The sequence below is a fragment of the Oncorhynchus keta genome, chromosome 19 (genome assembly GCF_023373465.1).
Source record: "Oncorhynchus keta strain PuntledgeMale-10-30-2019 chromosome 19, Oket_V2, whole genome shotgun sequence".
NCBI classification, from domain to species: Eukaryota; Metazoa; Chordata; class Actinopteri; order Salmoniformes; family Salmonidae; genus Oncorhynchus; species Oncorhynchus keta.
Genome location: NC_068439.1, coordinates 35,957,595 through 35,973,160, shown reverse-complemented (window position 1 = coordinate 35,973,160; position 15,566 = coordinate 35,957,595). Strand labels below are relative to the sequence as shown.

Below are 15,566 nucleotides of genomic sequence, written 5' to 3'. Positions count from 1 at the left end.
TGCTAGAAGTTATGTTTTTTTTTACTGCTTTTCCAGATAGTGGGCGCATAAGAGCAGTCATTTACATTCCTTGATTTGATGTTAATATATGTAGAAGACTAACAGATTAACTTTCAGTATACTCAGTTGAACTGTTGGTGATAATAGTTGCCCTCCAGTGGGTAGAGGATAGGATGTACAACATGTTGGAATTATAGTATGCTCAGATTCTGTCATATTTTAATAGTTTATCATCTGGTAAATCTAATAGGATTGATCTACTATTGGAGGTATTCATGTTATTATAGAGAATTGAGAGACTGGGTGTAGTAGTGAGATTGTGCTGGGTCCCAGCACATTCGGGTGTGGAAGGGAATGAAGTTGTAGACCATTTTGACAAAATAGCTTTGAAACAAGATATAATTTACATGAATGTTCCACTGGGTTGAAGTGAGGCCAAATGTAAGATCAGAGCCATTTTGATAGATGTGTGGCAGAAGAGATGGGACTCTGAGCCCAAAGGCAGGCATTTGTATGCCCTCCAAAGAAAGGTTGGTGAACCAATATTCAAAGGTCCGATTAGGAAGGAAGAGGTGGTGTTTGCTTGATTAGAACATTGTACATTAAACTCGTTGTTATATCTGGTTGGCAAGCATGTTAATGTGTTTTGTCTGGAGTGTGGTGGATTGAAACAGTGGAGCATGTGCTATATTGTTGTAAATGTGTTGAAGAGAGGGAAAGATTGAAGTGTAGGGTCATTGAGTTTGGAAGGGATTTGGGGGAGGGTCTATTAGAAGTTAGTAGGGCTGTTTTTTATTTTATACTTCTGAGTTAGGTAGGAGGATTTAGAAATGTTGTAAACCGTGATTGACCACACACTCCAGCACAGTAGGTGTCGGCATGCGCCTTGTTTGCGGACTACCATTATATCATAGAAGAAGCCGTGTCGTCTGCCGAAAACTCACGCGAAGAAGAAGCTGCACGTTAACGTGATAGTGTAGTTGCAGAGAATTTGTGACTACGTTTTAGACCGTAGCTCTGGCCACAACAATATAGCTGAAATTGATTGATTATATTATGGAAAGCGACACCGAGATGGAGGACTTCGATAGCAGCGAGGAGGGAAGCAATTGGTCTGATGATAGTTACCTTGCAGACGAAGACTTCAGCTTCGAATATCAGGAGGGAGTGGATCCACACGAGGACGCGTAAGTAGGAATAATCACTCCCAGAGTGCATACTGTACCCAGTCAACACACCGGCCGAAATCTCACCGAATCCGTTAGAACCATTTTACCACAGATAGAAAAAATAAAATATTTTACCCGATCTATACATGTGAAAGCATCCGCTTGGCAATTTCCACTGGAAGCCAGTGGGAAAATCAATAAGGCCGCCGAAATTCTGCACATTTTCTAATAGATTCAACATTTGATGCCAATACAGCTTTCTGTTTCCAAAAGTATAATTTTGTAGATTTGACCCGTTGCCGTTGTTTAGTGTCGCGAATTGAGTTATTGCACACTTCAAAGTAGGCGTTCCCTAACAGAAATATGCAAACTTTTGTTAGAACGCGCCAATAGGATCTCGCTAGCTCGTGCTTGACTCTGCCCACCTCATTGCCTGTTCTGCCCACTAGGATGAATTTGTTCACATTGGAAACGACAAACCATCTTGAGTAGGTGTGTCCAATATTTTGCTGGTACTGTACATCCAAGGGAGATGTGCTTCCCTTGGAAGACCAGGAGAATGAATTCCAACAGTCAACCATTTCTGTTTGAGTCGTTGTGTGTATAGCTATATGTAAAGCTTGGTAATGTTAGCCAATTTGTCAGGCAATGTTTTTTTTGCACTGTCACTAAAGGATGGTCTGCAATTATGCAGGAATTTGGCAAACACCTTCCCATTCAATCAATAAATCAAATGTATTTATAAAGCTCTTCTTACATCAGCTGATGTCACAAAGTGCTGTACAGAAACCCAGCCTAAAACCCCAAACAGCACGCAATGCAGATGTAGAAGCACGGTGGCTAGGAAAAACTCCCTAGAAAGGACGGAACCTAGGAAAAAACCTAGAGAGGAACCAGACTATGAGGGGTGGCCAGTCCTCTTCTGCCTGTGCCGGGTGGAGATTATAACAGAACATGGCCAAGATGTTCAAATGTTCATAGGTGACCAGCAGGGTCAAATAATAATAATCACAGTGGTTGTAGAGGGTGCAATAGGTCAGCACCTCAGGAGTAAATGTCAGTTGGCTTTTCATAGCTGATCATTCAGATTATCTCTACCGCTCCTGCTGTCTCTAGAGAGTTGAAAACAGCAGGTCTGGGACAGGTAGCACGTCCGGTAAACAGGCTAGGGTTCTATAGCCGCAGGCAGAACAGTTGAAACTGGAGCAGCAGCACAACCAGGTGGACTGGGGACAGCAAGGAGTCATCAGGCCAGGTAGTCCTGAGGCATGGCCTGAGGGCTCAGGTCCACACAGAGAAAGAAAGAAACATTTAGAGAGAGTGTACTTAAATTCACACAGGACACCGGATAAAGTAGGAGAAATAGTCCTGAAAAAAACAGACTGACCCTAGCCCCCCGACACTTAACCTCTTGATCCTACCTGGCACGCAGGCGTCCCATCTAGAGATCTGGAAATGCAAATGCGCTACGCTAAATGCTAATAGTACTAGTTAAAACTCAAACGTTCATTAAAATACACATTCAGTGTATTGAATTAAAGCTACACTCGTTGTGAATCCAGGCAACAAGTCAGATTTTTAAAATGCTTTTCGGCGAAAGCATGAGAAGCTATTATCTGATAGCATGTAACACCCCAAAAGACCCGCAGGGGACGTAAACAAAATAATTAGCATAGTCGTCGCTACACAAACCGCACAAATAAAATATAAAACATTCATTACCTTTGACAATCTTCTTTGTTGGCACTCCTAGATGTCCCATAATCACTATTGGGTCTTTTTTTTCGATGAAATCGGTCCATATATAGCCTAGATATCAATCTATGAAGACTGTGTGATAAACGAAAAAAAAATAGCATCTTATAACGTAACCTCATTTTTTAAAATTAAAAAAGTTGACGATAAACTTTCACAAAACACTTCGAAATACTTTTGTAATGCAACTTTAGGTATTAGTAAACGTTAATAAGCGATCAAATTAATCACGAGACGAAGTGTATTCTATAGGGGTCCGTCTGGAAATACTGTCCGGTGAAATCTCAACCAAAATATCCGGTCGGAGACCTGAAGAAAAAGCCTGTCTCTTGTTCGTTTGACCAAGAAACAAAGACTAGGCAAATGACAAGACTGTTGACATCGTGTGGAAGCTGTAGGTACTGCAACCTCAGCCCCATTTAATGTCGTTCGTCTATAACAATGGGTTGAAGTGGCGGATGGATATATTTTCCCATTTTCAGTGATCAGATTTTACTGCACTTTTCGATGAAACGCACGTTGTTATAGTCACAGCCGTGATTTAACCAGTTTTATAAACGTCCGAGTGTTTTCCATCCACACATACTAATCATATGCATGTACTATATTCCTGGCCTGAGTAACAGGGCGCTGAAATGTTGCGCGATTTTTAACAGAATGTTCGAAAAAGTAGGGGGTAGGATCAACAGGTTAAACTATTGCAGCATAAATCCTGAAGGCTGAGACGGGAGGGGTCGGGAGACACTGTGGCCCTGTCCGATCATACCCACAGACAGGGCCAAACCCCACCCACTTTGGTATAACCCCACCCACTTTGCCAAAGCACAGCCCCCACACCACTAGAGGGATATCATTCATAGGACCTATGAGTCTTCAATAAAGACTTGAAAGGTTGAGACCGAGTCTGCATCTTTCACATGGATAGGCAGACTATTCCATAAAAATGGAGCTCTATAGGAGAAAGCCCTGCCTCCAGCTGTTTGCTTAGAAATTCTAGGGACAGCAAGGAGACCTGCGTCTTGTGACCGTAGCGTACGTGTAGGTATGTACGGCAGGACAAGAATCGGAAAAATGGGTAGGAGTAAGACCATGTAATTAGCAGTAGAACCTTGAAATCAGCCCTTGCCTTAACAGTAAGCCAGTGTGGAGAGACTAGCACTGGAGTAATATGATAACATTTTTTGGTTCTAGTCAAGATTCTTGCAGCCGTGTTTAGCACTAACTGAGGTTTATTTAGAGCTTTTTCCGGATAGCCGGAAAGTAGAGCATTGCAGTAGTCTAACCTATTAGTGACAAAAGCATGGATATATTTTTCAGCATAATTTCTGGACAGAAAGTTTCTGATTTTTGCATTGTTACGTAGATGGGGGGAAGCTGTCCTTGAAACAGTCTTGATATGTTCGTCAAAAGAGAGTTTAGGGTCCAGAGTAACGCAAAGGTCTTCAGTTTTATTTGAGACGACTGTACAACCATCAAGATTAATTGTCAGATTCAACAGAAGATCTTTTTGTTTCTTGAGACCTAGAACTTGCATATATGTTTTGTCTGAGTTTAAAAGTAGAACATTTGCCACCATCCACGTTCTTATGTCTGAAACACAGGCTTCCAGGGAGGGCAATTTTGGGGCTTCACCTTGTTTCTTCAAAATGTACAGCTGTGTGTCGTCCGCATAGCTGTGAAAGTTAACATTATGTTTCTGAATGACATCACCAAGAGGTACAATATATAGGGAAAACAATAGGGGTCCTAAAACAGAGCCTTGAGGAACACCGAAATTTACAGTTGATTTGTCAGAGGATAAACCATCTACAGAGACAAACCAATATCTTACAGATAAGATCTAAACCAGGCCAGAACTTGTCCGTGTAGACCAATTTGCGTTTCCAATCTCTCCAAAAGAATGTGGTGATCGATCGTATCAAAAGCAGCACTAAGGTCTAGGAGCACAAGGACAGATGCAGAGCCTCGGTCTGACGCCATTAAAAGGTAATTTAACACCTTCAAGTGCAGCCTCAGTGCTATGATGGGGTCTAAAACCAGACTGAAGTGTTTCATATACATTATTTGTCTTCACGAAGGCAGTGAGTTGCTGCGCAACAGCTTTTTCCATTTTTTTTTTGAGGAATGGGAGATTTGATATAGGCCGATAGTTTAAAAAAATATTTTCTGGGTCAAGGTTTGGCTTTTTCAAGAGAGGCTTTATTACTGCCACGTTTAGTGAGTTTGGTATACATCTGGGGGTTATGTTCAACATAGGAGGGCCAAGCACAGGAAGCAGCTCTTTCAGTAGTTTAGTTGGAATAGGGTCCAGTATGCAGCTTGAAGGTTTAGAGGCCATGATTATTTTCATCATTGTGTCAAGAGATGTAGTACTAAAACACTTGAGTGTCTCCCTTGATCCTAGGTCCTGGCAGAGTTGTGCAGACTCGGGACTACTGAGCTTTGGAGAAATACACCGATTTAAAGAGGAGTCCATATTTAGCTTTCTAATGATCATGATCTTTTCTTCAAAGAAGTTGATTAATTTATCACTGCTGAAGTGAAAGCCACCCTGTCTTGGGGAATGCTGCTTTTTAGTTAGCTTTGCGATAGTATCAAAAATACATTTAGGATTGTACTTATTTTCCTCAATTAAGTTGGAAAAATAGGATGAACGAGCAGCAGTGAGGGCTCTTCGATACTGCACAGTACTATAATAATTTTGTAATTAATAGTACCCGTGAAACACCAGTCTCAACGTCAACAGTGAAGAGGTGACTCTGTGATGCCATTGGAACACAGGAGTGATGGTTGCTGATAATGGACCTCGGTACGCCTATGTAGATATTCCATAAAAAAATCTGCCGTTTCCATCTACAATAGTCATTTACAACATTAACAATGTCTACACTGTATTTCTGATCAATTTGATGTTATTTCAATGGACAAAAAAATTGCTTTTCTTTAAAAAACAAGGATATTTCTAAGTGACCCCAAACTTTTGAACGGGAGTGTATATTTTGCTCAAATATATGTTTTATACTTTAGTGTGTGTACTTTAGTGTATTTATACCTGGAATATCGCTTTTCAACAGGAAAAGTAGAAACATCGCTGGAGTCTGTATTTTTTTTTACGCCCGATGGGACACCCAATCATGGCCGGTTGTGATACAGCCTGGAATTTAACCAGGGTCTGTAGTGACGCCTCTAGTGCTGAGATGCAGTGCCTTAAACCGCTACGCCACTCAGGAGCCCCGTTTAAAAGAAGACAGACTGCGGATCTGACTTTTCTGGACCCCGCTTCCCGACGGCTGGGGCTTTTTCGCATGTGCAGGATTCTCTACTTTGCGCATATTCTCTGCGCTTTCCATAGAGAATCTCTCTAATTTCTCTCATTCAATTGCGATTCGTGAATGACGATTATTCCAAATTTTTCTGGTGAAACATGCAGCATCTGCATATCAACCAGATGATGTTAACCTCTTAAGCGCACCCGACACGCAGGCGTGCCATCTAGCCATCTGGAAATGCAAATGCTCTACGCTAAATGCTAATAGCACTCGTTAAAACTCAAACGTTCATTAAAACACACATGCAGGGTACTGAATTAAAGCTACACTCGTTATGAATCCAGCCAACAAGTCCGATTTTTAAAATGCTTTTCAGCGAAAGCATGAGAAGCTATTATCTGATAGCATGAACACCCCGAAATACCTGAAGGGGACGTAAACAAAATAATTAGCATAGCCGGCGCTACACAAAACGCAGAAATAAAATATAAAACATTCATTACCTTTGACGAGCTTCTTTGTTGGCACTCCTAGATGTCCCATAAACATCACTATTGGGTATTTTTTTCCGATTAAATCTGTCCATATATACCCTAAATATCGATCTATGAAAAGTGTGTGATCCAGGAAAAAACAGCGTTTTAAAACGCAACGTCCTTTTTTAAAATTAAAAAAGTTGACGTTAAACTTTCACAAAACACTTCAAAATACTTTTGCAATCCAACTTTAGGTATTAGTAAACGTTAATAATCTATCAAATTGATCATGGGGCGATGTGTATTGAATAGCTCCACGTCTTCAAATCATGTTCGGAAATTTCTCCTTCAAAACATTCTGTCGGAGACCGGAAGGAATGGGCTCTCTCTTACTCGTTTGACCAAGAAACAAAGCCCAGGCAATTGACAAGACTGGCGACATCGTGTGGAAGCTGTAGGACTTGCAATCTCAGCCCCATGTAATTTGCTTTCCCAAAGACAATACATGCAAGTGGCGGATTGATATTTTTTCCAGATTTTGGTGATCAGTTTTTCTTCCGCTTTTTGATGAAACACACGTTCTGTTATAGTCACAGCCGTGATTTAACCAGTTTTAGAAACGTCAGAGTGTTTTCTATCCACACATACTAATCATATGCATATACTATATTCCTGGCATGAGTAGCAGGACGCTGAAATGTTGCGAGATTTTTAACAGAATGTTCGAAAAAGTAGGGGGTAGGCTTAACAGGTTTTAATAAACTGTAGCATTGTCTACCTGTATTTAGTTTAAAGCAAAGCACATATTTTGCCTAGTGGAGTAAAGGATCCTGCACATGCGCAGAGGCTTCGGGAGCTTTAGCAGTCGGGAGGAAAGGTCCGGAAAAGTCGGATCGGCCGCCACTCCATTAAAAAGATCTGAAATCAAAATGACATACTTGAAAATGAATTCTCATTTCTCAGAATGATTTTTTATTTTTTAAAACTATTTGACAGGCATATTCCTCAGTTTGTAAACCTAACAGATTTATCTTAGACGGTGGGTGTCGGCCACATTGAATTGACATGAAATGTTGATGTGTGAATGTTGAACCATGTAGACGACAGCAGTAGGAGATGGTAAATTAATTGTGTTCTGTTGTCTAGTCCTAAGTAATAGTGTTGACTCAGTGAATTGCATTATTGTAAACATGTTCATATTTATCTTCATAGTCTTGATTGGGAAGAGGACTCAAATGAATCAGCAGGCGACACACCAAGGAAAGAGAGCCAATCTGAGAGCGGGGTAAAGTGTTCTGATTCTCCAGAAGAACCATGGTTACCATGCAAAGGTTCACAGTCAACAAGGACATCAAGGTATTTACCAACTTTCATAATCCATCAGTGTTTCCGCTATAGTCATTTAGCTGCAGTCATCGATATTTGACCCGCTGTATTTTTCTATTATCAAGACACCTGCTGGTAACTCTTAACTTGTAAGGACAGGTCATGAGATGTCCTAAGTATCTGTAGACTAGGTGTGACTCTTATGACTAAAGAGACTTCATGCATAGTTTTTATTTTTACCCATAAGAGTAGGAGTAAAATGTCTATTCTCAGCACCAAAAATCTGAATTGGCCTGCCTGTGTAAATGAAGCCTAACAAATCTGAGACCATATTCAGCCTTAGATGTCTTCGAGCCAATATGCCTATAGAAAGTCTACACCCCCATTCAACATTTCACCGTTTGTTGCCTAATAGCCTGGAATTAAAATACATTAAAATAGTTAAAAAATAATAATAATAAATCGCACACCAAGTTAATTGGCCTACAACTGTGTTAAATTGTAGTGATTCACATTATTTCAGCAGTTCCTGTATGTTCCTTCTGCTGGGTAGGTGAATTGCAAAACAAACAGTCAACCATAAGCACCAAGGAGCTTTTAATAGAACTCCAGGACAAAGTGGTGGAAAGGCACAGGTTCCTTGAATATCACTTGGAGCACGGTCAAAACGATTATTAATAAATGGAAGGTGTATGGCACCACCAAGACCCTGCGTAGATCAGGCCATGCCTCCAAACTGGATGACCGAGCAAGTAGGAAACTGATCAGAGAGACTACCAATAGTCCAACGGCAACTTTATAAGAGCTTCAGGCTTTTATGGCCAAGATTGGTCACAGTGTGCATGTCAAATCAAATTTTGTTGGTCACATACATGTATTTAGCAGATGTTATTGCGGGTGTAGCGAAATGCTTGTTTTCTTAGCTCCAATAGTGCAGTAGTATTTAACAATACACACATCTAAAAGTAAAATAATGGAATTATGAAATATATAAATATTATATTGAGCAATGCCAGTGGCATTGACTAAAATACAGTAGAATAGAATACAGTATATACATATGAGATGAGTAAAGCAGTACGTAAACATATTAAAGTGACTAGTGTTCCATTATTAAAGTGGCCAGTGATTCCAACTCTATGTATATAGGGCAGCAGCCTCTAAGGTGCAGGGTTGCATAACCGGGTAGAAGCTGGCAAGTGAAGGCTGTTTAACAGTCTGATGGCCTTGAGATAGAAGCTGTTTTTCAGTCTCTCGGTCCCAGCTTTGATGCATCTGTACTAACCTCACCTTCTGGATGATAGCGGGGTGAACAGGCTGTGGCTCGGGTGGTTGATGTCCTTTATGATCTTTTTGGCCTTCCTGTGACATCTGGTGCTGTGAGTCCTATCAATTGTGCATCTGTAAAAGTTTTAGGGGCCAAGCCAAATTTCTTCAACCTTGTGATTTGTAGAGGTGCTGTTGCATCTTCTTCACCACACTGTTTGCGTGGGCGGACCATTTCAGATCGTCAGTGACGTGTACGCAGAGGAACTTGAAGCTTTCCACCTTCTGCACTGCGGTCCCGTTGATGTGGATAGGGGCGTGCTCCCTCTGCTGTTTCCTGAAGTCCACGATCAGCTCCTTTGTTTTTGTTGACGTTGAGAGGTTATTTTCCTTGCCCCACTCTGCCAGGGCCCTCACCTCCTCCCTGTAGGCTGTCTCGTCATTGTTGGTAATCATGCCTACTACTTTTGTGTCGTCTGCAAACTTGATTGAGTTGGAGGCGTGCGTGGCCACGCACACAGGGAGTACAGGAGGGGGCTGATCACACACCCTTGTGGGGCCCCTGTGTTGAGGATCAGCGAAGTGGAGACGTTGTTTCCTACCTTCACCACCTGGGGGTGGCCCATCTGGAAGTCCAGGACCCAGTTGCACAGGGCGGGGTACAGACCCAGGGCCTGGAGCATAATAATGAGCTTGGAGGATACTGTTGAATGCTGAGCTATAGTCAATGAACAGCATTCTTACATAGGTATTCCTCTTGTCCAGTGCGATGGCGATTGCATTGTCTGTGGCTATATTGGGGCGGTAAGCAAATTGAAATGGGTCTAGGGTGTATGGTAGAGGTGATATGATCCTTAACTAGCCTCTCAAAGCACTTCATGATGACATAAGTGAGTGCTATGGGGCAATGGTCATTTAGTTCAGTTAGCTTTGCTTTCTTGGGTACAGGAACAATGGTGGACATCTTGAAGCAAGTGGGGACAGGACAGCAGACTGGGATAGGGAGAGATTGAATATGTCCGTAAACACTAGTGATTTCTGTCCGATACCGATATCCAATATTTTCCTTGCCCCCCAAAAAACGGTACCGATAACCTATATTTAAAATTTTAGCAGCCTTTTTTTTATACATTCTAGTACAGTTAAATAGTTAGACCACTGTGTCCATGTATGTGTTTTAAGGCACTGCATCTTAGTGCAAGAGGCATCACTACAGTCTCTGGCTAGAATCCAGGCTGTATCACATCCAGCCGTGATTGGGAGTCCCATAGGACAGCGCTCAATTGGCCTGGTGGCGTCCAGTGTAGGACGTCATTGTAAATATGAATTTGTTCTTAACTGGCTTGCCTAGTTAAATAAACGTTACACACACCACACTGACCAAAAAGTTATTTTGTTGGCATTTACATATGTCCCCATTACCAGTAAAACATCATCAAAACCTATTTCTTTCACGTATTTGCTGTGCTGTTTTGTTGTTCAGTCATTTAATTCTCAACAAGGATTTCTATGGAACGCCGTTTGGGTCTTTGCATGTCAAAAAAGATGCATGTCAAATAACACTATTTGTCATGTCAAATAAGCTTGTTGACCAATCAAGACCTGAATATGACTGCACGTCACATAATAATTGAATGTGTTCAATATTTTTTTACGTAGTTATTACACATTGATTACACAATCACTCGTGTTTCATTTGTCACAACAATTCATCGATACGTATGCTTTGATGCTGGTAATGTTGTCTCGCGCATCTACAGTGCTGATCATTTAAATAAAAGCTAGCTAGCTCATGGATGCAAACAATGTTCTTCCCAAAAAACATAGCAAAATGGCATCTGTTTCAGTAGCTATAGTTAGCTAGCTAACTGTATAGCTAGGTGTCATCATCTAAAATGAACCCTAATTTATAAGACAGTTCTTATTTGATAAATGGTGGCGGGACCCATCTATGTGAAGCTAGCCACAATAAGGATTTTCCACAATAGTGGACTTTGTGGTTAGCCTTCAAAATAAAAGTATGTCATTGACAGTGATGCAAATGAATACAAATAGAATCATGCCATAATTTAATAGATCATGTTAAATGAGGTTGAAATGTTATAAAAAAATCAACAAAAGACAGTAATTTGACAACCTGTTCAAATCACACGGGATGTATTATACTTTAGAAATGCACTGGGGGCATACTTATTTCACTGGTCCAGCCTTACCTATGGATTGTGGATCAATGACATGGGGTATCAGTCTACTCAGTGACACCAGGAACATTAGCAATGTAGCTGTTATTGCGGGACTATGAAACAACTGTGAATTGAGCCACATTTATTGTCAACTGTTATATAAATAATCCAATATCAAGCATTACTAGCAGACCAACGCTCTGGTTAAACCGGGTGCCCTCAGATAACTCTGGGCGCAGTGCCCTCAGTCAAGTCTAGAGCCTGTGTGCAATAACATAATTATCCTCGCACAAAACAGTTCAAGGGAAGGACATACAGCTGCCATCACGCAAATATACTCCCCTGTAAAACTACAAAGAGCATCATCCTGCAACACTAGCGAGTTTAGAGTGCCAAACTATCTCACTGACATTGAACCCTTCATGCACTCCTGCATAAACAGGAAACACCTGGGCCTAAAGCAGACATTACCAGTCCCTAATTCCACGCTTCCTTGACACACATACATCTCATGAAGCAACGCACACTCACACTCCACCCCCCCTACTGGTCGGGTGACGTGAGCAGAGAACTCTGCTGTGCACCAATGGGGCGCCTGCTCTGGCTAGAGCAGGCCCGCCTCCAACTCTTCAGGACCAGTCAGAAGACCAACACGACGAGACTCCACCTACATTATTCTGTGTATACATTCTGTTGTAAACTCTGGCTGGGCTGCCTAATTATTCTGACTTCTCACAGAGTCACATTGCTTAGGTCCGTGCACGATAAACGGCAGGACAGGATATCTTTGACTCAATAAACTGCCTTTTGATACACCTGATTCCACTCTGTCCAGCGTCGTTGTTTTGCATTCCCTCTCCATATGTAAACACCAACACAACCTATGTGTATTGAACACTATTCCCGAGGAAAAACAATACTGCATGGATGTTTTGGAGTCTGATAACTCTGAAGAGAAAAAAATATATTGGCTGTTGAGTAGACTGATACCCCATTTCATTGATCCCCAATCCTTAGGCAAAGCTGTACAGTGCAATATGAATGTCAATACACACAAGGCTAACTAACTTGGGAGCTGATTTCACACAGTCACAGTCCCGCGATAGGAGCTACAACTCTAATATTTGCGTAAACTCTTCACAGTTGTGTTCTGTGGGTGTCACCAAGTAGACTGATACCTCATTTCATTGCTTCACATCCCAACCCTGTTTAACATTATCTAGTCAAAATATGGCGTGATTCCAACAATTTTAACCTTCTGCATCACTTTCAAATGGGTACTTTTATTTTAAAGGCAAATTGCAAATGTCACTATTGTGCCTAATCCTTATTGGCTAGCTTCACAACACAACCCGGTCAGGTCGAGCCTCACTAGCCAGATGAAGCTAGCTGGTCACTTATGACATTAGCTTTGGGCAACAGGGTTAAGTAGCTGGCTGTTCAATTTCAAAAGGCAAACAACAAGTGACTAGCTAGCTAATACTTAAAAGGATTCCTAAGAATAGTGAAAATGACTGCAGTTTCTACTGGTCATTGTTTTCAGTCTGGTTGTATTGGTGCTATCTAGGTACCAAGCTAAAGCTAGTAAGCTACCCCAGAAATTGCGGTCGAACAAATAATGCTTTATTACCAACACGGTATTGTAAACACATAGCTCATGGCTGGTGTTTCTTCTTGTTTGTAGACTCTTTTTTTATACAGCTTTGACAGTGGTACTGATATTTGTGGTGGCGTTTGACTTGCACGTGCAAATTCAGAACACACAACATTCTATAATAGAACTGTGTATTTATATGTCAAATTTAAAAGCGTATTTATCGCGTCAAATGGTAGTATCTTTTTTGACACGCAAAGATCCAAACTGCGTTCCATAGTATGTTGTGAAGCTAATAGCAGTAACGCTATTACTGTGTAACTCCTGTAGGGCAACACCTGAACAATAGCGCATTTGGTAATGTTAGTGTGTACCTGTGCTCGACCAGTCGCTAAAGCCAACATCACCCACGACAGAATGGTTGATTGTCAAGGGCAATGATTTCCATTATCTTGCCATTAATGGATTTCGCCTTTGAGTTGTCTTGATTATATTGTCTTACTCTTGCAAATGACTGCTCGATTTGTTGACTGCTCGATCCACACAGAAGACATTGTGGGCTAGGTTAGGAATGCTGTGTTGCATGTGTAGTGCTACATTTTACGTGGCGTCATTAGTCATAAAAAATACCTTAGCATGGGTACTTCCTCTGCGTTTCTGCCTATAGGAAGGGAGGAGTAAAATGGAGTCGTGATCAGATTTGCCAAATGGAGGGCGGGGGAGAGCCTTGTAGGAATTTCGAAAAGTTGAGTAGCAGTGTTTTTACAGAGTGAATACTACAGTCAATGTGTTGATAGAACTTCGGTAGTGTTTTCCTCAAATTTGCTTTTTTAAATTCTCCAGCTACAATAAATGCGGCCTCAGGATATGTGGTTTTCATTTTGCATAAAGTCCAGTGGAGTTCTTTGAGGGCTGTCGTGGTATCAGCTTGAGGGGGAATATACACGGCTGTGACTAACCAAAGATAATTCTCTTGGGAGGTAATATGGTCGGCATTTGATTGAGGTATTCTAGGTCGGGTGAACAAAAGGACTGTATGTTGTCACAAACACACCATGAGTAGTTAATCATGAAACATACACCCCCTGCCTTTCTTCTTTCCGGTGAGTTCTTTATTCCTGTCTGCGCAATGTACAGAGAATCCAGCTGGCTGAATGGATGGGGACAGTATATCCCGATGTTTCATATTTCTATTTCACATTTCTGTTTCATATTTTATGTTATTTCTGTTTCACGGAAGTATGGCTATGTTACAATCCCTGATGTCTCTCTGGAAGGAGATCCTCACCTTGAGCTCGTCTACTTTATTATCCAGAGAGTGAACATTAGCGAGTAACATACTCTGAAGTGGTGGATGGTGTGCGCTAGGGCTGGGCGATATGGCCAAAATCTCATATCCCGATATGGGTCATTTCACGTCCCGATAACGGCACATATCACGATATACACATTTTCTGTAAATTCAATGAATAAATAGTTTATATAAAATTACCATGTGTAAAGGCCTATTTCTTATTACATTTGGTACCTTGGGTCGAGTTTTAGCACAAACTCACGTAAACCACGCCATGTCTTTGTAGATATAAGTTGTAACGCCAGCTGTTATCTCCTATCTTCGTGATTATTTGCCATATGGTGTGCCGCGGGCAAAAGCCTCTTGCAACGTCTGAGTCGGAGGTTTGTTTTGGGCACTTGACTGTACCTTTTTGGGTCTCATCCGTAGACTCTCCGTTTGTTTCACATGACTCTTGCCTAGGTGGTAAAAGAGGTTAGTGGTGTTTGAGCCTGTTGTCTGGACCGGCCTGCGGCATATTTTGCAGAGGACGGTTTTCTGGTCCGTGTCAGACTTTTCATACCCAAACCACATCCATGTGACCGAAGTAGCCCCTCTTTTAGGTACGGGCTCTGTGTCACGTTCACTCTCCTCCAAATCAAATCAAATGTATTTATATAGCCCTTCGTACATCAGCTGATATCTCAAAGTGCTGTACAGAAACCCAGCCTAAAACCCCAAACAGCAAGCAATGCAGGTGTAGAAGCACGGTGGCTAGGAAAAACTCCCTAGAAAGGCCAAAACCTAGGAAGAAACCTAGAGAGGAACCAGGCTATGTGGGGTGGCCAGTCCTCTTCTGGCTGTGCCGGGTGGAGGTTATAACAGAACATGGCCAAGATGTTCAAATGTTCATAAATGACCAGCATGGTCGAATAATAATAAGGCAGAACAGTTGAAACTGGAGCAGCAGCAGTCAGGTGGACTGGGGACAGCAAGGAGTCATCATGTCAGGTCGTCCTGGGGCACGGTCCTTCGGCTCAGGTCCTCCGAGAGAGAGAAAGAAAGAGAGAATTAGAGAGAGCATATGTGAGGTGGCCAGTCCTCTTCTGGCTGTGCCGGGTGGAGATTATAACAGAACATGGCCAAGATGTTCATACATGACCAGCATGGTCAAATAATAGTAAGGCAGAACAGTTGAAACTGGAGCAGCAGCATGGCCAGGTGGACTGGGGACAGCAAGGAGTCATCACGTCAG

General features: G+C 41.8%; 1 protein-coding gene across 41 annotated transcripts in view; it reads left to right on the top strand.

The window, feature by feature from the left end:
• The first annotated feature begins 919 nt into the window (after window positions 1-919).
• Window positions 920-15,566, top strand: part of LOC118398147 (piggyBac transposable element-derived protein 4-like) — a 94,872-nt gene continuing 80,225 nt past the window's right edge. For 40 of the 41 annotated variants that reach the window (XR_008070965.1, XR_008070963.1, XR_008070961.1 and 37 more), the window contains exons 1-2: window positions 920-1,187; window positions 7,882-8,025. Coding sequence is in view for 1 of the 41 variants with exons in the window: in XM_035793209.2 (XP_035649102.1) it covers window positions 1,057-1,187; window positions 7,882-8,025 (275 nt within the window). In the remaining 40 variants the exon portion in view is untranslated. Of the gene's footprint in view, window positions 1,188-7,881; window positions 8,026-11,886; window positions 12,641-15,566 lie in introns of those variants that run through there. The other variant, XR_004828564.2, reaches the window with a different exon arrangement.